At 40.0% G+C, this 22,866-nt stretch overlaps 1 protein-coding gene and 1 long non-coding RNA gene across 5 annotated transcripts in view; one reads left to right on the top strand and one right to left on the bottom strand.

Moving 5' to 3' along the window:
- LOC131582927 (uncharacterized) overlaps positions 1-2,039 on the bottom strand; it is a 48,616-nt gene extending 46,577 nt beyond the window's left edge. The window contains exon 1 of the long non-coding RNA XR_009278415.1: positions 1,921-2,039. This is a non-coding gene — a long non-coding RNA (uncharacterized LOC131582927). The remainder of the gene's footprint in view (positions 1-1,920) is intronic.
- PEAK1 (pseudopodium enriched atypical kinase 1) overlaps positions 1-21,385 on the top strand; it is a 110,089-nt gene extending 88,704 nt beyond the window's left edge. For all 4 annotated transcript variants that reach the window (XM_058846535.1, XM_058846532.1, XM_058846533.1 and 1 more), the window contains 2 exons: positions 4,470-5,221; positions 14,052-21,385. In XM_058846535.1, the coding sequence (XP_058702518.1) occupies positions 4,470-5,221; positions 14,052-15,209 (1,910 nt within the window). In that variant the 3' untranslated portion in view covers positions 15,210-21,385. The remainder of the gene's footprint in view (positions 1-4,469; positions 5,222-14,051) is intronic.
- Positions 21,386-22,866: the final 1,481 nt, after the last annotated feature.

The following is a 22,866-nucleotide window of genomic DNA, read 5'->3' as shown; positions in this document are numbered from 1 at the left end:
TTCCTTTACAAATCTTTAAATTGTTCTGTCTTTGTCTGAATTTGTTGGGGAAATTGACTTGATTGAATTTGCATGGCTGTAAGTAGATTAAGGTATTCTCAATATACTCAGCATAGTATTTCTGCCATTGAAAAAAGAATAGGTTCATTCATTATCAGCTGTTTTTCTCTTTACACCTAAAGAAGTGGGGAAAAAAGGAGAATTTCTAGGCTTTGTGATTGCTGACATTGGAAAGAAGTCCCAGTCACAGCATCTGCCATAGGGCATTGCTTCAGTCAGTCAGCTGGACCAGGCAGAAAACAGTGCTTTAGCCAGGTTGTAAATAAGATAATGAGATCATTGTTGATGAAAACTGACAGTTCAGTGATAGACAGTGATTATAGCAGCAGTCTGGTGCATTTTGTATAATACATAATTAGCACAGGTAACGTCTAACATGGTGTAATGGAGGGTGGGCAGCAAGACCTGACAAGTCACCAAGAAAACAAATTAAGGCTCCTCTTACCTGCATCTCACAAGAGACCTGTGCCCAGTCTCAAATGATTGCTGAGACACTGGAGGTGCATCACCAATGTTACTTAACAAATGTTAGCTTTCCTTTCTCTAACATATATCATCGTTCTGGCAAGATTTTTATCTATGAAATTAACAATAAATGTGTACACAATACAGGGTTTAATGCAAATCTGTACATAAGACAGTTTTATAGAATAGTGGTACACATGGACAGCATTTATTGGAATTTGGGCTGTGAAGCATACTGGTAGCTTTTGCTTGGTTGGAAGGCACTTGATGCATTTGTGGGTTTTTTCATGGTTTGGTTATTTTTATCAGTCAGGATAAGTGTTTATTAAGGAGTGATGTCAGATTTGATAGTTTCAGCAGCTAACATAAATAGGCTGCAATGCAATGTCTGATGATAAATCAGTTACCCAGGAAAATTAAATTTAAATGCCTTTCTCAGAGGTCTTTCAGAGTTTCAGAACTCTGCATGACATCTGGAGACTTAAGCAGTGATATTTAAATAGTGTAGTGAGATTCTACATTAGAAGATATTATTGAACTGAAAAATTACTTAAAGCTCTCTAGAAATCTGCTGTCTAAAGAGTTAATTTTTTTTTTCTGTCACTCAGAGCAGTCTGGAATCCACTTCAAAGGTCTCTTAAAGTGGTAGCCCAATACTGTCCCTGTTCTTCCTTTTCATTTTGCCTCCCCAGAGTGTGGCTCAGGCTGAACTTGCAATATTGGAGAGTCTGTGCAGTAGGTAAGGAAATGATGAGTTTAAGTATGCAAGGGGAGAAGGAAAGGATAGGCAAGAAAAATAAGTTAATGCTCTGCTGGTATTTCTATGCAAAAGGACATCCTTGTGCCTTTGACAGGGACAACGTTTAAGACAACCTTTTTCTTGCTAGGTAATGAATTTATAAAAATTGGACCATGTAGTTTGCTGCCATGCTTGGGGAAAGCTGAGCTGGAAAGACTGGCTCAATGGCTAGGAAAGAAATGTACACTGTTAGAACTCAGCATAGAAACAGTGCAGACATGAAACTTTTCAAGTGGATAATACAGATTGTTAGATTTCAATATGGAAAACTTGTTCTTGTGGGAAGAAACTACACTGTAACATAGCATGTTATACAAACTCATTTTTCTGAGAGTACTCGAAACAGTAACTATGGAATGATTTGTACATTCAGTTCTCTGGAACTTGCCACCCCCTCCAGACATCTGAAAAAACAACTTCTGGTTATGAAAACCTTCTCCAATTCTGTTTGGATGTCACAGTGCCAGTAGCTATGCAAAAGCAACACTGGTTGCAGTCTCAACACTCTCCTCTGTGTGAATGGCTTTTGGAGGACGGAGCCATTAAAGCAGACAGAAAATCAGAGAATCGAGCAGTACCACTGTTATAAATCTTACCTTTCCTGGAGAGGGCTTCTGCTGCTGCTGCTTAGGATGTGAATCTTGCTCTAATTTGTTTCCTTGTTTCCCTCTAACACCTGTGCATCCCTGGGTTAGCAAGCCCCACAAGCAAGGCACATTAGCAAACTGCCTCCTGAATAGTGTCTCTGTCAAACCCCAGCAGTCAGGCTGTCTCAGCAGAGTGGGGAACAGGGTGAGGAGGAGAAAACAGGCAAGTGATCTTTAGCACAGAGTATTGCTGGGGGGAAGTGCATAGGTCACAGATTTTGTAAGAGTGAGCAATTGTGGAAGAGGCCACATGTTTGCATGAGTAAAATAATTTGATACAAAGTAGAAATGAACTTGTCTCAGGATTAAGCAAAAGATGTCTGGATGTGTGTCTGGCATGCAGACAGCAATTCTGGTTTTGACTTGGAATCATACCACACTTCACTTCTGCAAAAGGAGCTTCGTGACAGAGCTCCTGTAGTGCCCAGCTGGCACCAGAATTTAATGCTGCAGCACAGCAAACACTTGCTGCAATACAAAGGAGCAGTAGGGTCCACCGAGCCCCCCAAGAGTTACATTTTTTTCAAACCTTTATAATGATTTGCCTGTCTTCCCTGAATATCAGGTATGTACAAAATTGATAGAATTTCCTGTTCAAAACTTTGTTTTTTAAACATTGGAATAGCCAGGTTTATCGTTAAATCCATAAGGCTCTTCTGAGGGTTTCTGGAGCTTAAACAGAAGATAGGGATAGAACTTTCATTTGGCATGTTGTCTCCTTGGAATGATAGAAAAGAAGGCAGGGTGTAAGGCTGTTTTGTTTGTGGATACATATAAAAATATGATCCTATCTAATCTTCTGAAATTAGGAGGTGTATTTCAGCATTCTAGGCCACCATTGCAGGGTGTGGTACATCCTGGCCATGTAGATTTTGGGCTCTGTAGTGTTCATAGAAACTGTAACAACATATCTTAACATTGCAAAGGAAGCTAATATTTCTTTTTGCAAATTCCAACAATAATTAACATTTATTGTTAATTATTAATTATGGATTGAAGTGATGTAATTCAGACCTGAATCTTAGCTCCCCCTAGTCTGGTTCACCATTCCAGTTTAGTTCTCTCTAAGGAGAGGACTAAAGGAATCCTTACAAGGACTTGGTGGGCTTAGCAGTGTTAGGTTAACAGCTGGACTCTGACCTTAAAGGTCTTTTCAGCCTAAATGATTTTATGATTCAGCACATTATAAATAGTCAAATAGTTATAGTATCTGTTCCCTTACTGGAAAAGATGCTCCACTGCAATTATTCAGAGTATCCATTTCAGGTCTGCTGTTTTCAACTGTCAGAATTCCTACCTTACCATAATAGTCAGTGAACCTCCCAGGAGAGGTAGAAAGCTTATAAAATAATTTCTGTGAAAATAGCAGTTGATTGGAAAGATCTCATGTTGATATGAATAACAACAGTTTAATTGTCCCAGAGTAGCAAGCTGGTCATTTGTATTGTGTTTATTAGTTTTTATTCTCCATTATATTATTTTCATTTATTTATTCTGCATTTCCGAGGACTGTGGCACTTATGAAACATAATTGCCCTTGATAAAAGCCATCCAAAACACATGACAGGAAGTTTATCTTCCCTGGATTCACACATTGTCTGAAACCAGAAATTCCAAGCTTGTGTGTACAAAACTTGCCATTTGGAATCTCTTGAGTGAAGCCAGGTCTGGTTATCTCTGAATATAATATTGCCAACAAAGGTACCCATGGCAAGTAAGGAAGGGAAATGCATTAGAGAAGTTAGTCAGAGGGAGGGCATGAGAGTTTTAATTGCAGGATAGAAACTACTTCTGTCAAAATATGATCCTACTCTTGATGGAAATACACTTGTCAACTTGAGTGAAAGTTGGCTTAACTTCCTTGATTTCACCGTGTGAATCTGCTGGGGCAATCCTGACTGCCTGATATGACCAGCAGAGGATGTAAACTGTGTTATTTGTGTCTGGCAGTTTCTGGGTTCCATTCTGAAATAGGATTTCAGCCTGTCTAGTTCATTTCCCAATTGTTTTATGGACTCTTATCCACCCTTAGTTTTAGCACATTTGAATAGAAAGTAAGGAATAATATCACAGTCAGCTGACTGCAGAAGAAATTAAAGGACACTGGGTGTAAGTGCTGAAACTGGACTTGGCCAAAGTGTCAAATTGATGTTTGGTTTTTGCTTGCAGTTCTTGTCATTGATCTGCTGGATGTAAAATGGCAGCACTGCTATCACTGAAGCTGATTTCAGTATGTATGCCAAGGTCAAATCAAACTGGCTGGATGTAATTAGATACTTATTTGTACTTATTAGATACTTATTAAATACTGATTTGGTCATTTACTTTCTAATTAGTTCATCTTTTCATATATGTATCTAGGGTTTTTGAAATGTTGGGGAGGTGGGTCCTAGTCAGGGTTTTGGGGGGTTTTTCCCTTAAACTTATTTGCAGAGTGCAAACAGGAGCAGCACATATGAAGTACTTTAATCTTCTCTTACTTTTATCTTATTCCACAGGGCAGTCCAGAGCAGCCATGATCCCTCCAAAACAGCCGAGGCAACCCAAGGGAGCTTTGGATGATGCCATTGCCTTTGGAGGACTGGCAGAACAAGAGACAGTGAACAACTTGCAGCCAACACCACCTCCTCTGCCAAAGAAAACAATTTTGAGAGCTAACACAGAGCCAACTCCCCGAGATCTCCAGAAGCAGGCTCTGGAGAACAACATTATTGGCATAATGGCCAATCCCACCTATGACATTGACACCAACTGGGAAGCAAGCAGCGCCTGCTCCTCAGTCAGCCTGGAGCTCAAGGTCCTGGACAACGAGTCGGGAGATTCCTTGGACAGGCCAACAGAGAAACTGAGGGCAACCACCTCAGCAACCAACAGTGTTTCCAGCCTAACCACTATCAGTATTAAGGACCGGTGTTCCAACAGCATGGAGTCCCTGACGGGGAGGCGCCTCACACAGGCCAAGCAGGGCCGAGGTGTCCAGAAGCCACAGAGACAAGCACTTTATCGAGGCATCGAAAACAGAGAGGAGGTGGTGGGGAAAATCCGGAGCCTGCACGCCGATTCGCTGAAGAAGCTGGCACTGAAATGTGAGGACTTGTTCATGGCGGGGCAGAAGGACCAGCTGCGCTTCGGGGTGGACAGCTGGTCGGATTTCCGGCTCACCAGTGACAAGCCGTGCTGCGAGGCGGGCGATGCCGTTTACTACCCCGCGTCTTACGCAAAAGATCCCCTCAACAATTATGCAGTCAAGGTAAGAGGGGCTTGAGAAATGGCAGCCTGAGGAATCGATGGCAAAATGTGACAACAGCCATACTCTGCACCACACCCAGCAGTGATAAGGCCTACTGCTGGCAGATGGGTGAGAAGTAGGACTCCCAAGATATGGGCTCTTCCTTCTCTGCAGACCCATCTGTGGCATTGCTATCTGCTGTTTAATTGCATATGTTTTTATTGCAGTTCCAAAGAGACTGAAAGAGAAATCAACACACCTTAGTCTTTACTTTGTCATTGCTTAATGACATTTTGAAGGAAGAGCTGTATTATTTTAATGTGTGTTGGCAGGTTTTTGGAAACTCACAGTAACAAAATCCTTTGATTCACCTGCATGCAGAAGAAATTAAATAATCACTCCTAGTTAGGAAAGTTTCCCTAAAAAATGGAAAAGTTCTTCTCCATTTTCAGAGCCATGTAATTTTAAATGGAATTTCTAGGGTAATACACCTTTCTGTTCCCATACAAGGTCTTAGATTTTCACCGGTGCTCATTACCAGCCTTTCAAAAGCTCTGCCTAGCCATCAGTGTTTACCTTTTAAATTCTTCAGCTAACTCATTTAAAGAAATAAGATTTACTAGATTTACTGCTAATATATGAGTGCCTGGCTGGCAGCTATCTCACCAGATATTGTTATTTCATGGACTTTTATATAGGTAGTTCTTTCTGAGTGCTCTATCTCTGCATTTCTCAATGCTTATCTAGTAGGAAGATAGTGAGAAGGACAGCTGAGACTCATAGCACTGTCAGGCTTCCTGTGTGACCTTGAGTAAATCACTGAACTTCTGATTCCTCCTTGTTGAAACTGAGATAAAACATTTATTGCCTGACACAGATGTGTGAGGCCTGAGCTGTTATTCCTTATATTTGGCATTCTCACAAGGGTGGTGCTTTACAGGAACAAAATGTTGTTACTACTCCTGCATGACTCTTTACAAGTAAAATATAAAAAACTGAAAAGTAAGATTGGTGTAACTAATATGTTTTTCTGAGACCTGAAAAGGTGTCTTTTTAATGCAGATATCTGGGTCTAACCATTTATATTGCATCAATTATTAAGGACTCCTTATTGGAAAAGATGTGAAATTAAATATAGATGTCTAGGAGCTGCCACGTCCAGTGGTACAGAGCAGCCAAGGAAGAACCAGACCATGAGTGTATCTGGCAATCAGCTGTGGTTCAGAATCAGCATCTGGCATTGCTCATTGCTGGCTTGGAGAGTTTTGCTTTAATACAATGATGCAAAGTGATTGCTTTTAGGGCACAAAGTGGTATTTTTCTATATAGGTGCATTTGAGCTATCACTAATGTGATATCTCTTTGCACAGATGTGCCTTTAAAGTATTCCCTGACAGGCAAGACCTGTATCATTGTCCTGTTATCTCCTGTCCTCCAAAATACATTTCCCATCTAGAAAGCCAGACAGAAGAAAGAACAGCAGTGCAATGTGGTCAAATAGGTGCTAAATTTTATTTTTCATAATTCAGGTATCTTAAAAGAGTTCTCTGACTGACAGTGTTTATTGCATTGTAATAGATGCTAGTGAAGTATCCACAAAATATCACTGAGCTGGAGATCACCAGGAGCTGCTGTGCTGTTACATTGAGAGGAAAAGGTCCTCTTGAAAATACACCCCTGGCTCTTAATGTGATAGAGGAAGGTGTTGGCCCCAAGTTGATCTTTGACTTAAAAGCCATTGGTCCAAGATCAGATTTGTCCAAAAGCTCATAACCATAGATTGCTGTTTCATTACAGAGATTTGGGGAATTTAGCTTTAAAAATATTCAAGCTTTTACTACCAGTGGTGTTTTTTGTGTGAGCCAAATTACATAGTAATCTACCTTCAACAAATAACTTATGTCTTCCTGCCACTTTAAATCCCTCAACCCCAAAACAGGGTGGAAAAAGCAGTGAGATGAAAATTACTGGTGTGCCAATTGAACCCAAAACAGTCTTCCTGTTATTTTGGATCAAGTCTTAGAAATACACTTTGAAAGTGGATATGGAGGCACATTGCTGGATGGTATAAATTAATGTAGCTCTTTTGAGTTTTGCAGAACTACCCAAGGAACACTGGCTAACAATTCAGACAGTTCTTAAGCTTTATGATTTTAATATTACATCTGACAAACCATGTCATAATGAGATTTTCTAAATTATTATTCTCTTTGTGGAAAATTAGAAATTCACCCCCAAACAATGCTAATAGTCTTGAGATATAAAATTGGCATTTTAGTATTCTGTCTTCAAAAATAGAATTACAAAAGTATTGACCAGCTTTGACCATTTAACTACTGCTGAATTAAATTTAGAACAATGAATGATTTGTAGGGGTGAATGTACCAGTTCGCTTTTAAACTCTGGTGGTTTCATCAGTAAAAGATGCTCTGATATGTTGAGCACAACTTGTTCTCTTGCAGTGGATATAAGAGGAAACATTCATAGGAGTGTGTTGTTTCACAGCACTTTATTATGCTTTTTGCTTCAACTCTCACCTAATCTGCTAGTAAACACCCAGTGTAAAAATAGCTGCAGGAAGCCATGTGGAAATTATTTTGACTGAAACGTTAGAAATAAAACTAGTACATAAGTCATGATCAGAAAAGTACTTTTTGAAATTGAAAAATATAGAAACCTTTCAAGAAAGGTTTCCATAAAATTCCAAATTCTGAGGGGTTTTTCTTTCACCTAAGTGCAGTACCACCTTCTAAGTCGTTGGTAGATCTGGGGCAATATGGATAAACATTCCCCTGAAATCACAGTCTTATCAGTAATTCCAAATATGTGGTGTGAGGGTTACACCAAAGTAAAAGCAGCCTAGAGCACCAGCTCTTTGGACACAGCAGATTGCATGAGTTCTGTTCTTAGTGTCCTGAACAAACTGAATAAAGCGCTGATGTGGCAGGGACGTCTTTCATTAAAAACTAAATTAATAAATAAGATTACTCAGAAGGAATAACAGACAATATAACTACTGTGTCAGTGACATCAACTACTTCCACTTTCAGTATTAAACTCTGAAAGCAGACACTGTTCAGTATCACAGGCTGACTCACAGAAGCCATGATTCAGAGTCCACACAGAACAACAGCCATAAAACCCAGCTGGCTCTGGCCACAGGCATGTGTGGCAGGGCTGGTCAGGTGGGCTAACAGGAATTACAAAGGTGCAAACAGCTCAGAAGGAGCAGTTCAAATATACTGTGTTGATTGCTGCAGGGCAGAAGTTCTCCTAGCAGTAAAAATGTAGAATTCCTGGTAAGGTTTGTGTCCCAGGTATAAAACAGAGGAACAGAAGTAAGCAGCTGGTCTGAACTTAGCTGGCAGTTTCATATTGCAGCTAACAATTATTTTCTAGTCATGTTTAGTTTGTCACAGTGTGATAAGGTGGTTTTATTTGGTAATTCAGTTTCCTGGTGGAGCTTCCTGTCAGAAGCATTGTTAAAGGTTGTCCCAGAATTTTGTGCTTCAGATCCAAACAAAGCAATGCACATTCAACTTCCAGCTCATTCCCAGTTCAGTCACAGCAGAATAGAATTCTGTGTTTTGGCACATTGTTAAAAAGTCAAAGCTGTATTCCAAGGCCAGATCAAGAAAATGAGGTCAATCAGAGATCAAACTGGCCTCCTTGGAAAACAAGGTTGTGCCAAGAATAAGCTATCAATTTGGGATTAGCAAGCTTTCATTCTACACAGAATTTCATTTCCAGTTGTCCCTCTGTGCAATACAACAAAGTATGCACAGATGGTACAGTCTTTGTGATCTGTGTTTCTCATTTTCAGTGCTTGCAAATTCATTTCCCACAATATTCATCGTGCTTTAAGTTCACTGATGCCATGTAAAATGCACAGGACAGAGTGGAAATGAGATTCCCTGCTGGGAAAGTGAGAATCAGCTTATGGCACAGTAGGGTATGGGACTCATAAAGGAAAACAAAAAGCTAATGCAGAACATTTTGTAGAAGCTCTGAAACATTCTTGGGCTGGGAGCACTGAGGAAAATTGAGATGGCAGGTTATAAGGAAACCTGTCCTGTCCTTAAAACTGTGACAGACGTTTAGTTCATGTGGCTGCATTAAAGAAAAAATACATTATGGCAGTGCATTCCAGTGGAAAGGAAGATGGATGCTTTGCATTCCTTCCTACTCGTACTCTCCTTTTTCCTCATTGCTTTCTTGCATCATATGGAAGAGTTTTTCACCAACATTGCTTCATCTTTTGAACAAACAGCTCTTTATCAGCTCATGAAATAAGATTGGCCAAGCCCTTATCAACACCTTCCTTTCAGCTGTTATCACATACTAGATCTTCATAGCTCAGCTGGATGTATTTCATTAAAGCAAATGGTAAATGACTGATTGATCCTACTTTCTGTGTTAGTGTTGTAGTCAAAGTATTTTCACCTTTTCTTCCTGTGCCAAAAAATAGGTATTCAGTATTCTGTATATGTAAAAGGCAACAGGATTTCCATCTTTTTGAGCAGATTAATGGAACAGACAAAAGCATTAAAAATGTGAAGAAAACTAGGCTGTATATTTTTTCCCAGCTTTGACACAGAATTAACCATCACAAGCAGGAAAGCAGCTATGTATGTGTGCATTCCTTTAGCAATTCATCACCAGTAGTTGAAAATACTTTCTAGGGAGGCCAATAAATTTCAGAATTTGTTCCCTAAATTTTTTCAAATGTAAATACTGACTTTAGTCACATAACTTAGACTCCAGCTGAAACCATTCTGAAAGTTTTAAATCTTCATCTGATGGTCATTCAGATGGTAATTTTAGGTGATAGTGGAGTTATTCCAGTACAAAATGCTTGGGTGAGAATTATTACCCATTGATGGTATTAAACACCAGTATTCACTACTCTGTTACAAAATGCTAATATAAAATAGACTTCTGAGTAGAATCTGCAAGGTAAAAGAATCTGAACAGTGCAATGTAAATCCCCAGGATGTACCTGAAGAGTAGCCAGACACTTACAGGAACATCAGATTACTGCAGGTCTGTCTTCTAGAAACTGCTTTATGAATTCAGTCAGGTGTCTGATTTATTATTTGAGTTTGGGTGCTGCCTCCCGACAGCCCAGCTTTCCCTTCCTCCTGACAATTGCAGAGTGCTCAGTGTACAAATTTTAGTGTTTATGTAGTCAACAATTTAAGCAGCCTGGAATAACCCAGCTGCCTCTTCCACTTCTCACTTCATGGTGTTTGTAAACCAAAAGCAAGAAGCAGAAAATACATCTCAAATCAGATTTCAGTACTCTTGTCTTAGTAGATATTCAATGCAGGTTCATATACCCATCTACTTCTCTGTATTAAACAGGAGAACTGGAAGTGTCCAAACCAGCCATTTGTGGGATTAGAGATTTTTTCCCTAAACTGTTTAGATTCTTTAACAGCACAATAAAGAGAGAAAATCTCTTTAAATGAATGCAGTCATTTTAGTATCGATTTTAATCATGATGCTATTTAGTATTTAATGTCTGGTTTGTTGATAATTTAAATTCTGTTTTATTGATATAGAGAGGAATCTCATGTTTAAGAAGTGATTTGGGGGAAAGTTTGGCCCTGCAGTGTCTTCATACTTGAGAATGGACAGTGCTCTGAATGTTTTCAACAACACATGGAGTTAGTAATGTAACTTACTCTTCCTGCAAAGAGGATCATTTTACAAAATGCTCTGTTCTGCTGAATGCTGGAGAGGTCTCAGCTGGAATAGTGAATTCATTATAGGGTGCCACTCTTCAGAAACATGTCATACATGGGGACAATCTAGAAAAGAGCAACACAAATCAGAGGATGGGGAATAAAGATAGGAGAAGTAAGGGCTGGTTACTTTCAAAAATAAAACAGAGAAGATGGGAGAAGTTACATTTTCCCCAGTTGTAAAGGCATCGTGTTCAAGGATGGGAATCCAGAATCAATTTTTAGCCAATCAGCAAGGAGAAGGGATGTCACTTTAATTTGAAGTAAAATTGACTTAGGATTGAGTAATGGAAAGAAAGATAAAGAAAACAGAGAAGCAGAACTGTTTTGGGGTGGGTTTCATAGGTTGGAGAGGCATTTCTCAGGGATGATCAAACAGATGAGACTGGCCTTGCAGGCCACAGGTTCAGGAAAAACATCCTCTGCACCAACAGCTGGATGCCTTTGGATGCAGATGTGCACAGCCAGTCATTTCTAAATTAGAAGAGAGCATTACCACATCCCTAGAGTGTGGGTGAAAGTGTGCTTCTGTACTCTCACAGTTCTGGGATTGGCCATGCTTCCTAAAATGAGGGAACCAAAGCTGATTTTGAGAGGTACAGATCCTATCTCCTATCTCCTTAGCTGAAATAGTAGTAAATTTGAGAAGATTCTCTGAAGTAAGTAGGAAAAAGAGGCTGCCTAGCACCAGAATTAGAAACTAGGAAAATGTCTTGATTCCTTTGCTTTTATTTTTCTGTTGGCAAGGATAAATCCTTTTCATAAACTTTTTAAAAAGCCTTATATTTACCAAACTGATAAATGTATATTATTTTCAGAGCACATACTTTGTGGATTATATATTCCTAGCAGAATATCAGTTTTATCTGACTGGTAGCACTAGAAATCCTCTGTGGATGAAGAAATAAGAATGCAGTAGCTAAGGCCAAGTGGTTTTTTACATTTTTTATCAGCAAGTAAACTTAACTTTAAAATTAAACTCTCTGAGAATGAGGTTTTGGTTTTTTTTTTTTTTTTTAATTAGGTCACTTAAGTATTTTTAAAAACTAAAGGCTGAATTACAACATGCTGAACCTTTTCTGCAGTTGGAACTGACTATTCCCATGGCTGGCTGTGCAAGAAAAAGGCCATGGACTTGAAGGACATAGAAGATGGAACAATTTTGTTTTTCTTAATAGCTCTTCTCCCAGTCAGATTTGATATGCACCATGTGTGTACATTCAACACACATATATGGGTCTGTCTATATAGCTTTTCTAGTTCTGTCTTTGGTGCAGTATTAAGTATTTAACCAATCTGGGTACTTCAGTCTCAAAGACAATCAGCTGGCATTTTCTTCTCCTATCTAATTCAAAGGTTATTGCTATATTTTTGCCTCTATAACCCTTGAGAGAAAGGAGCAGGGGGCACACATGCCACTGAGAACTCAATTTACCTCTAACAGGGTAAAATGCATTTGAAAATTTAAATGAGCAAAAGTCACTGTATAAACAGGGTAAGGATCAACATTTCCTTGTAAATAAAATTTACTAGAAAATGCATTTTTGTGTGTTTGTGACAGTTATAAACAGGCAGTTGTAGTGTACATAACGAGTAGGGAAATATAAATGCTTGTGAAGTATGGAAATATGCACAGTCTCAAAGACAAGAGGACAATCAGCATGTTAGTACAACTTTTGTCTGAGTTCTTATGGTTATCTGACAAGGCAGTTTTCTGATCAACTACCATAAAAGATTGAATCTCCCATTTCTATTTCTTAACCACATAAGCATGTAAAATATGAAAAATTTATGTGTACGTTACTGCAAAGTAGGTTTATAACTTACCTGCAGAAGTTCTGAGAAGGGGAAAAATGAGAAACAGAAAAAAAAGTCACCTAATGCTTACATTTGGGGCTAGGATGAGATCTGGGTTTCTTGGTGGTGGTGACTGTGTATAACAAGTGCTGACTTGTACAAACCTTAGTAATCTGACTTGCCTTGGTTTTAGAGATGAGCTAAAGGAAGCTATAACTTCATCTGGACAGAGATTACTTCCTCTTTTTTCTTCTCTGAGCTTTGCACTTAAAACCTGTTGGTGCATTATAGCAAGTGAATATTTAGACTCTATCCATGTAAAAGATTAAAACATACACTTAACCTTACATGCTTTGAATGATCTCTCTGAATTTAGTAGAACTAAGGTTAATATGAAGAGGTCAACTCAGCTGAATCTTTGTAATTTTAATCAGTAAATGCCATAGAAACAGAGGCCCTAATAGGGCTTGTCCAGTGACTTTTGTCAGAGGTTGGGGCTGCCAGTTGTTATGGCAGTGCAAACAATTAATAAGGATAATTACTATGTTGATAATGTATATATCAATAAGATACTTCTGGACATAAATACAGCTATATATGGCAAAAAACCAAACCACATATGCTGTGGATCATGATAATTGATTGAAAGCAATTAAGGTACCATGTTTTAATGATTGTCCATTCATCACCTGAGCCAAGTCTGCCTGGCAGCAGCCTGTGCCATGCACACATACACCCCTCACTGCAGACACACTGCTGCAGCTCATGGATTTCAGTTCCAGTGGGCAAGGAGCAAACATCAGTCACCCAACTGACTGGGATTGACTTGTTATATACCATGCTAACACAGCCATGTACAAGTGTTTGGTCAAATTCTTTATTCGTATTTCTTTGTATCTCCTACTGCTATTGATTATTTTTATCTTGTTCAAGCTTCACACAAAGCTTGCAATAAAGAGAACTTGCAATAAAATGATACGGATAAACAAGTAACTGTAAAAAAGCTTTTTTCTGCATTTCCCATATATCAGCTGCTGTTCTGATTAAAAACCAGAATTGTATTTTCCATTGGATCATCTATGCAGAGGGAGAGATGCCTGCATGTATTGCTCTGCAGTTGCTTACGAGCCAATGAAAACTGTTTGGATGCTGTAAGACAATCTGCCAAGGTCAGTTAATTAAAGAAATGTTCATTGCTCATATTTAGGCCTAAACAGGAGATCCCACCAACAAAGTGCATATTAAAAAAAGACACAGAATTTAAAAATTAAAAAATCACATCTGTTTTGTTTCTTTTTTCCCCCCAGATTTGTAAGAGCAAGGCTAAGGAATCCCAGCAGTATTATCACAGCCTGTCTATCCGGCAGAGCCTGGCTATCAACTTTAACATCCAACAGGACTGTGGCCATTTCCTTGCTGAAGTGCCAGTTCGTCTCCTTCCATGGGAGGACGACGACGCAGCAGATGTGGAAGAAGAAGAGCGGGAAGAAGAGGAGAAAGAACCTGAGCAGAAGAAGAGAGACACTGCTTCCACCCCAGAGGCCTCCCACAAATCCAGCCCCAGCAGCCAGGGCACCATCAGCAAGCCCCGCAGCCGCGTGGTGGTGATCACACGGGAGGTCCCGCACCTGACAGTGGCCGACTTCGTGCGGGAGTCCGCGCCCCGCCACACCAAGAGCCCCGACCTGTACGAGAGACAGGTCTGTCTGCTCCTCCTGCAGCTGTGCCTGGGCCTCGAGCACCTGAAGCCCTATCACATCACACACTGTGACCTGCGCCTGGAGAACCTGCTGCTGGTTCACTCCAGACCGGGAGGCAGCCCCCTGAGCCCCGAGGCCACGGAACCCAGTCCCAACACTGCCTGTCCAGCCAGATTAATTGTGAGCAACTTCTCCCAGGCCAAGCAGAAGAGTCATATGGTGGATCCTGAGGTCCTACGAGATCAGTCCCGCCTGGCTCCAGAAATCATCACTGCGACACAGTACAAGAAATGTGATGAGTTCCAGACTGGCATCCTCATCTATGAAATGCTGCACTTACCCAACCCCTTTGATGAGAATCCAGAGCTGAAAGAGAAGGAGTACACTTGTGCTGATCTCCCCAAGATTCCTTGCCGTTCCCTTTACTCTCAAGGGCTTCAACAACTTGCCAGCTGCCTGCTGAATCCCAACCCTTCGGAGAGGATCTTGATATCAGAAGCCAAAGGAATCCTTCAGTGTTTGCTTTGGGGCCCACGTGAGGACTTGTTCCATGCTCTCAGTACGTCTTCCAACCCCTCACGGAGAGATGCTATACTTCAGAACTGGCTCGATATAAAAAGGACGCTGCTGATGATCAAGTTTGCAGAGAAGTCCTTGGAGAAGGACTGTGGAATTATTCTGGAAGACTGGCTTTGTTGTCAATATCTGGCTTTTGCCACTACAGACTCACTTCATCGCATTGTGAGACTCATGAAGCAGCACTAGTTATAGAGCCTGTTGCTTTTCTTGAAGCATCCCCACCTCTGCCCCAGCCCTCACTCCAGCCACACTTCGTACATTTGTTACAAAAACAGCCTAGACATCAAAGCCAGCAACTCTGAGCAAATAGGTTCTAATTGGAGAAATTGCATCCTGTACCAAGTATGACAGAAACTTTGCTTTTTTGCCAGGCCTGCTAGAGATTGATCACATACACGACTGCATTTAGATCAGACAGTATGTAACTTGATTCGTATCTGGCTGAAAAGGAGAGCAAGCTTTGATACCACTATTTCTACCACTGCAGTAAACAAATTGCCCTCCTCTTCTGGGTAGTTTCTGTCATTTCCTATGTAGCATTGATTAGTCAATAGCAGTGACCATAAGCAGAGATGGATTAGTGGTGAGTGTGAGATGAATTATCCACCATGCTACAAAACACTCATTTGCTTTCACTCTACATACCACACGTTTCCTCTCAGCTTAGTCAGTCCCCTCCCAAGCAGGCTGTGCTCCTCTTTCCTTTGCTCTCAACCAAAAAGATTCTGATCTTTCTCTTACACTTTATACCAGCTGAACTTTCCTCCCCAGATGTGTTTTCCTGCTGACCATGGCAAGTGTCAGTGAGCAGTAAGCACCTGTGTTCAGTCCTCTTCCCTCCTCCTCTGCCTCACTGCCTACCCATATCCTTTCTAACCATGGATCCACAATTTCATCAATGCTGCCTTAATCAGACCATTACCCTTAGCTTGAGACCTGTGCATTAAAAAGAATATGCACACTTTGTCTATCCTATTTCCTAGACAATTTTCACCAGTCTGGACTGTTGATGTACTGTAGCCATAACCACAAGAACAATACAACACATGGTGGGCCATTGAAATTCCCCTTCCATCGCAAAAAGCACTAAAGCCTGACTTGAAGTGGATAGGTCGTACATAACTTTCTCTGACAATCACTGCTATGATTCAGGGATGAAAATAAAATCCACCTCTTCTGTTTTGTTTTGGTCTGCTCTTGTCACTTATGCCGTACTGCAAAGTGAGACTGAAATTGGCTCTGCAGGTTTGTTGGCAGGAGACAGAAATGTTTAGAGCTTGTCTGTGTGTAGCTAACAGGCAACATAGAGACACTTTTACTGCAGACTCAGTTCTCTGAAGGGTAAAAACAAGGGGCCAAAACCACTGTTGTTTAATTATTGAGGGAGCTGTTGAGTTTGGCCATGACCAACAGCATCATGATCCACATTTTCTGCAGCAGTGCTTGGCTGCCCATCTCGTCTGTTGTAACCAGTGTTTTCTAATGTTGCTATAGACAACACCCTAAAAATGGAATGTTGTCAGAAGAGCTCAAAGAGCATCACAGACAGAGTTTTGGACTAGAGTAGGAATTAGTGAGGATTGAAGAGTCAGAATTTTTAAAACCTCAACTTGAAGGAGCTTTTTCACTTTTAGAGGCCACTGCTGACTTCCTTCCATGCCCTAACACCCATTTCCCATGGGAAAAGATATTGTCTCTGTTCACACAATATCTTTGCTCAGTATTGCTAGGCTAGGAGTTGTTTCCTGAATTGCTCTGAAGAACGGATCTGGATGCAGGGGGGAAAAGCGAATATTCTGACCTGGGTGATGGAAAGCAGACAGCCCTAGTTATGAGCCTGTGCTTCTCTCCTATGGATCTATGTGCAATTCTTGTATTATTTTTTAAAGCTGTACATTACAGTGTTCACTTTACACACCAGCCTTTACACGATGCTAGATCTGCAGCCCCTTCCTTTACTTTCCTTGCACATAAATGCACAGATATCCATGTGTTCTTTTTATGCATTGATGTTCCATTTTAATTGTTAAAACTGTGAGGAATCAATTCACTTCAGCCTTGAAACAGCCACTTTATACAGCATATGCATTCTTGGACCAGATGCATGGAAACTGAACAAACAGTCCTGCAGGCTTAAAGTCAGCGAAAGTAGCTCTGGATCTGCGCCGTACATCGAGGGGTTGAGGTGTCTGCATTATTCTTCTCTGGCATCTCTCAGAGCTCAGCTGAATAGCGTGTGGAAGCCTACATCGATTGTGCCATAGTATAGACTGTCTTTGTGACCTTTCTAAAGATTTTTTTGAAACTTCTGATGATTATTCTTTTGTTTGATTCACCTGTATCAGTGAAGGATCAGGCAAGGATAAGCATAATATATTTTAATGTGATATGTATGTTTTTCTTTCTCTTTTCAGCAAAAAGGTTAGGATGGCGGCACTGATGCAGAAAAACAGGACAGTGCATTAAAAGCCCAAGTGCAATGTACGTAGTTGAAGTATTTCCTCTGCATCAGGAAAGAAAGTTTCTACACTACTGCTGAGCAGCTTGTAGAAGAATCTTTACAAAGAATCTCCTGTTCAGTGCAGCCCTGCTTTATCTGGACACAGGAGGGCAATGCTCCCGTAGTTCACATACACCAAGCATGGCAAGTCACTCATGTACTACCTACTAGCTATTAGTGGCAGCGTGCTGAGCTGCCAGTGGGGCTTCTTGTTCTCTGTGGTCTGGTTTTGTGTTTGTTCCATAGTGTGTGTGTGCACCTGACTTCTCAGCTAGCTCAGATAGGCATAGGAGTAACTCTTGGACCACTTAGCATTGCAGTGGGGCGATCCCTTGAAGCCTCTGGGTTTTCCCGTGTTTGGGGACACTTGTTCCCAGTGTCACTTTGGTGTCAACACACACATGCAAAGTTGGATTTTGAATGTTGTACAACCGTACGTATTAATGCAGCTGGTCCAGCGCCTTTGTATCTCTAGCTATCTAATTTCAGTTTGTATCTTTTGTGATGAACCAGTACTCATTTTAGCTCTGCAGTATAATCAAGCATGGATAGATGTTCACTACCAACCTCTTTCTTGTGCAGCACTGGGTAAACTTTAGCAATTTGTAATGTTACGTGGTTTTTTTCTTTAAAAAAGAAAGAATGGTCAATGTAGCCGAACCTGATCTGGCCTGAGCTCTTCCTTGAGGAGCTTGAGGCTGACTTTGCAGATCTGCCCATAACTAATGATTGCAACTGTATTTGTGGTGGTTCTCCATACTGGCACCAGATTGTGCCACGTAAATACACCAGAATGTATGCATTAAACTGATTGTAAACAAATCCTAAGAATGCTACAGCATAATTGCTAAGCAAAAGGAAAAAAACCCGCTCTGTTTGTAACAGGATCCTGGGTATGGCAGGAACAAAACCCCTGGCTGTGCATGTTAGAACATACTTGAATATGTGCACAGATCTTGAATTTTTTTTTAGCAATGTCGCACTTTCAGTTGAGCTCAAGAAATAGGAAGAGCTGCAAATCTAAGATAACAGTATTGACTGTAAATATATATTTTTCTATTAATAAAAGCTGTCATTCAAATATTTTTAACATGAACTTTAAAATTTTTTCCAGTGGAAACTAATTTCTGGAAAAATCAAATGCTTGTTTGAAGAATTATGATGAGTGGTTTCTGATCCTTTTAGAGCCATTAAAACCCTCTCTAATATTACAGAGAGAGCACAGTGATTGGATTCACAATGTTTAGTGCCTTGTCAAAAACCTGAAATGTAGCTGGTCAGTTGATGGAAATATTTTCATAACAGCCCTAAAAATAATACTGCCCATGTAAAGATGCAAGACTTGACAAAATTAAATGCTGTACTTTGTATGATACTGGGTTGATCTGTTCCATAAGATTTGTGTGAATGGGTTCCTTTAAGTTGCTTGTAGTACAGCATAAGCCTGAAGTAAAGAAACTGTGGGCTTTGGAATTTGGGATCTGCACAGGGAGAATAACAGTGGATACCAAGTCAGTTCCAGCCTGACCAGGCATCAGGAGAAGCCTCTTGCTCTGACAATCTGCTGCAGACACTCCACACTGGCGAGGGGAGGGATTGCATTGGTCTGGGAGCAGTGGGGAGGGTGAAATGTGCTGCTCCTGCTGGAGGTGCTGCACACCAGCCTTGGGCTGTGGTGAGAAATGCAAACCTCCGTTCAAACAGGAGTGCTAAAAGAACTAACTGCTCCTGAGATGGTAGGGAAAGTGGGTTAGTTTTGTATTTCTTAAATGGGAATTACTTATTACTAATTATCTGTCAAACCTCAGATCTGATCCAGTCAATATGCAGGTGAATATAAAGAGATTCTACTGGTAAAAGCTTGTCTACAATGTTTAGGAATGAGGGAATCCAGAATTTTCTTCTGGAGCCCCTGCAATGTCCAGATATAGAAGCCTGGTGTCACTTCAATATTCAGACTGATGAAATCAGTAATTCCAGCCAGGAAACCACATTGCTGCCCCACAAAGAGTGCAGGTAGCATTTACAAAAATGTTCCACCTTAAATCTTTTATTCTTCACACATCCCACCCACAAGGTATAAATGGATCATCTTGACATGTTAACACAAGAGAATTCCTACATGTTACAGAGAAAAATATATTATTTAAATAAAATATGTGTGTTAGGGTTCAGCTACTTGCAGAATTTATTCAGCAGCTTCACACTGTAGGTCCTTAATTTTAACATGTATTTGCTGCTGAAATAAAATGTATCTGTTTCTGAATTATTGTGCTGAGATTCCCATCTAAATTAATTTTTTTTGTTTGTAATAACAATTCCATATGTAAATATAAATTAAATGATCCTGTTTTTATTTAAATCAATTTTAAGTTTTCTGAGGGATACAATAGAAACTGAGTCAGACCTTTTAATGCACTTTCTTTTCCCCCTTTTTCCAAATTGACTGTTTCTCAGTACAAACAGTACTTAACTGCATGACTAGACCATCAGTTTTACTCTGATTTTGCAGAGGTGGGGTTGGTTCTGCTAAAATTCCTGTAAGACCTAGAGCACAATCACAGCCCTTCAGCCAGTGCAGAGATGTGATTGTGATTCAGTTATGCAGTAAGATAACATCAAAGAAGTACAGAATAGAATTTTAAATACCTCTATAAAAATACACCTGTGGAAATATTCTGTAAACTATCATGTGGATTAAAAAGACTTCAAGAGAAGAACACACAAAAAATACTTTTCAAAACACTGGGGAGAGATTTCTTAAGGGCATCTTCAACTCCAAAAGAAGGAGGAAGTATTTTTCCCTGCTGTGTTGCAGAGAATTTCTAGTAGACATTTGTATGGGTTTTCTCATTCGCCTGGATGCAGTATTAGAAGGATGGTGATTTTGAGTAGGTGTAGAATGTAATTTAAATAATTTCCTGTAAGTCTCCTTGCACTGGTGCTCCACTCAGCATTTACCTGGAAACCACGGAATGCTTTCAGATCAAGCAGAGTTCCCAGTGAGAAATGAAATACTCAGCTTACCTGTACATAAGCATTTTACCACTCTGCAGAATTTGAGAATTTGATTTGTACTTCCAACTATAAAGATTTTTTTTTTCCCATAAATTTAAGGGGAAGATTTCAGGGATTTAGAACAGGTTGGAGCTTTTTTTTTTTTAATATGGAAGAAATATTTGTTCATAAATATATATATACATACATATATATATGTGAGTGCACATGGGCATGTTTTAATATATATGTATGTATATGAATTTTGTATCCCAGAAGTATTCTTTGCCCCTTTTTGCTTGAAAATATATATATATATTATATATTGTATATATAATATATATTTTAAGAGTGTGTAAATTTTAATATAGTCATTTCATAAATAACACCACTTCAAAAACAACTCAAAACTTCTGTTTCCTTGTTGTTTGGATTGTTGGTATTAGAAGGTTTTGCAGTTGAAATCCTTGGGTTTTTTTCTTTTAAAACTTAATTATGCTGAGCATTTAAGAACATGTTCTTGTTTTTAATAAAAGGGGGAAATTTATTTTTAAATTAGGGATTCCAAAATCTGTGGACTTTTATAAATGGGATTTCTTTAAATGCCTTGAATAAGGGAATTTTTTTTGATTTCTTTTTTCAGCTCCATTCTTGTGGGTAATTTGTATTTGGAATTCCTGGTTGCATTGCTTTATCTGGTGCTTCATATTGATATTTACACATTTTTATATAAATAAGTATATAAACTTCAAAGCCTTCCTTTGTGATCAGGGGCAGTTACACTCCGGTTTGCTGTGGTACTTTGCTGTGTACTCTGTGGCATTCATGTTACTGTGTAAATAAACTAGTTTTACTACACTCAAAATATTGCAGTTGCTGAATTTTTCTCCCCTTTAGGTAATTAGGCAAAAACATGTATTTCTGGGGCAAATGCATGTGGTTAGTGCAGCACAGGATTTTATTCCAAGAGCAGCTGTGTTTGCAGCAGCAGTGCAGGTGTGGCAGGTGCACACTTAGGCGAGGCTGCTGCCCCTGCGGCGGCTGCACATCCCAGCTGCAGGAACTGCCAGTGCTCCAGACACTGCCCCACCTCCCACCTCTGGCATTTTCCCCAGAAGCCTCACCATGGCTGCCACTATTTCAGCTCCATCTGGACAAGTGGCAGCAACAGCCCAAAAAATAAACTGGCCACCAGTGGCTGCTGTTGATTGAACCAGTGTCTTGTAAGGCCTGCTTGGAGAGAAGTGACTTGGCACTTTAATGTCACTGGGGAGAACCCTTTGGCTGAGCCAAAGTTGGAAATTTCCCTAGAGTGGTCAGGGTTTAAATGACCTTCTGCAAAGGAATAAAATTACTCTTAAGTTAAATTTTTATATGCAGTGACAAAGCAGGAGGATGGCTCCAAGGCAGTCGTCTGCGGTGGAATTCATTGCGTCTGATCTGTTACCTTGAAGCATCCGACCTGATGGAGGGTCTGTGGGAAACAGATGGGATAATGTGCACCTTCCGCAGTCGTGCAGACACACTTCAGTGGCACTGAGATCAAACAGCTCAATTTTGTACCCAGATTTGACAGGCAGCAATGGTAGCTGCAGATGCTAATTTATTAGCATAGAAGATGACACCGTATACGTCGGAGCAGCGCCGTGCTTCTGCATGACAATCACACTGTTCATAAATACTCTTGAAAGAAAAAGTAAAAAAACAAAAAAAAATGAGCCTGCAGGCTGTATTCTCCCCACAGTCACAGTGGCTTTACACAGGTATGTCATCAGTTTCAATGATCAGAATTAGCTGAAGTGTGACTACTACCTGCCCTTCACATTTATTCCTTAGACACTGTATGAGAGCTTTTCAAAAACAGCTTAAGCTATTGTCCTCATCCTTTTGAAAAGTACAAAGCTAGCTGACTCCAAAGGTGTCACTAAGTACACAACACTTTTAACAGCCTGACAGATACTTCAGCTTTGCCAGAGTAATCCCTGTTCACTTCAACAAAATGCCATGGACTTAAGCTAAACAGAGTTCGATTATGCCATTTGTCAGTGGCAATCATCACTCTGCAGGGAAAGAATATGCAAAAATAAATGGAACCCTTGTCAAGACATGATAATTATACTAGTTTAACTAAAATCTGTTTGAAATTAATTTAGTTCTGTTAGTGCAAACTCTCTTGTGGGTGTCCTTAAGCAGTCACAGTCTGGCGTTCTCATTTCAGCTTGTGCCAGACATGAACACAAGTGGAACAGATGCTTGGTTTCAGTTGATGCAAAAATGTCTGTATCAGATTTTTCACCAACTCAGAAACTCGCCCAATAGTAGAGCTATGTTCTACATGATAAGCCT

Source organism: Poecile atricapillus, chromosome 11 (genome assembly GCF_030490865.1).
Source record: "Poecile atricapillus isolate bPoeAtr1 chromosome 11, bPoeAtr1.hap1, whole genome shotgun sequence".
NCBI lineage: Eukaryota > Metazoa > Chordata > Aves > Passeriformes > Paridae > Poecile > Poecile atricapillus.
This window is presented reverse-complemented; position numbering and strand designations above follow the sequence as displayed.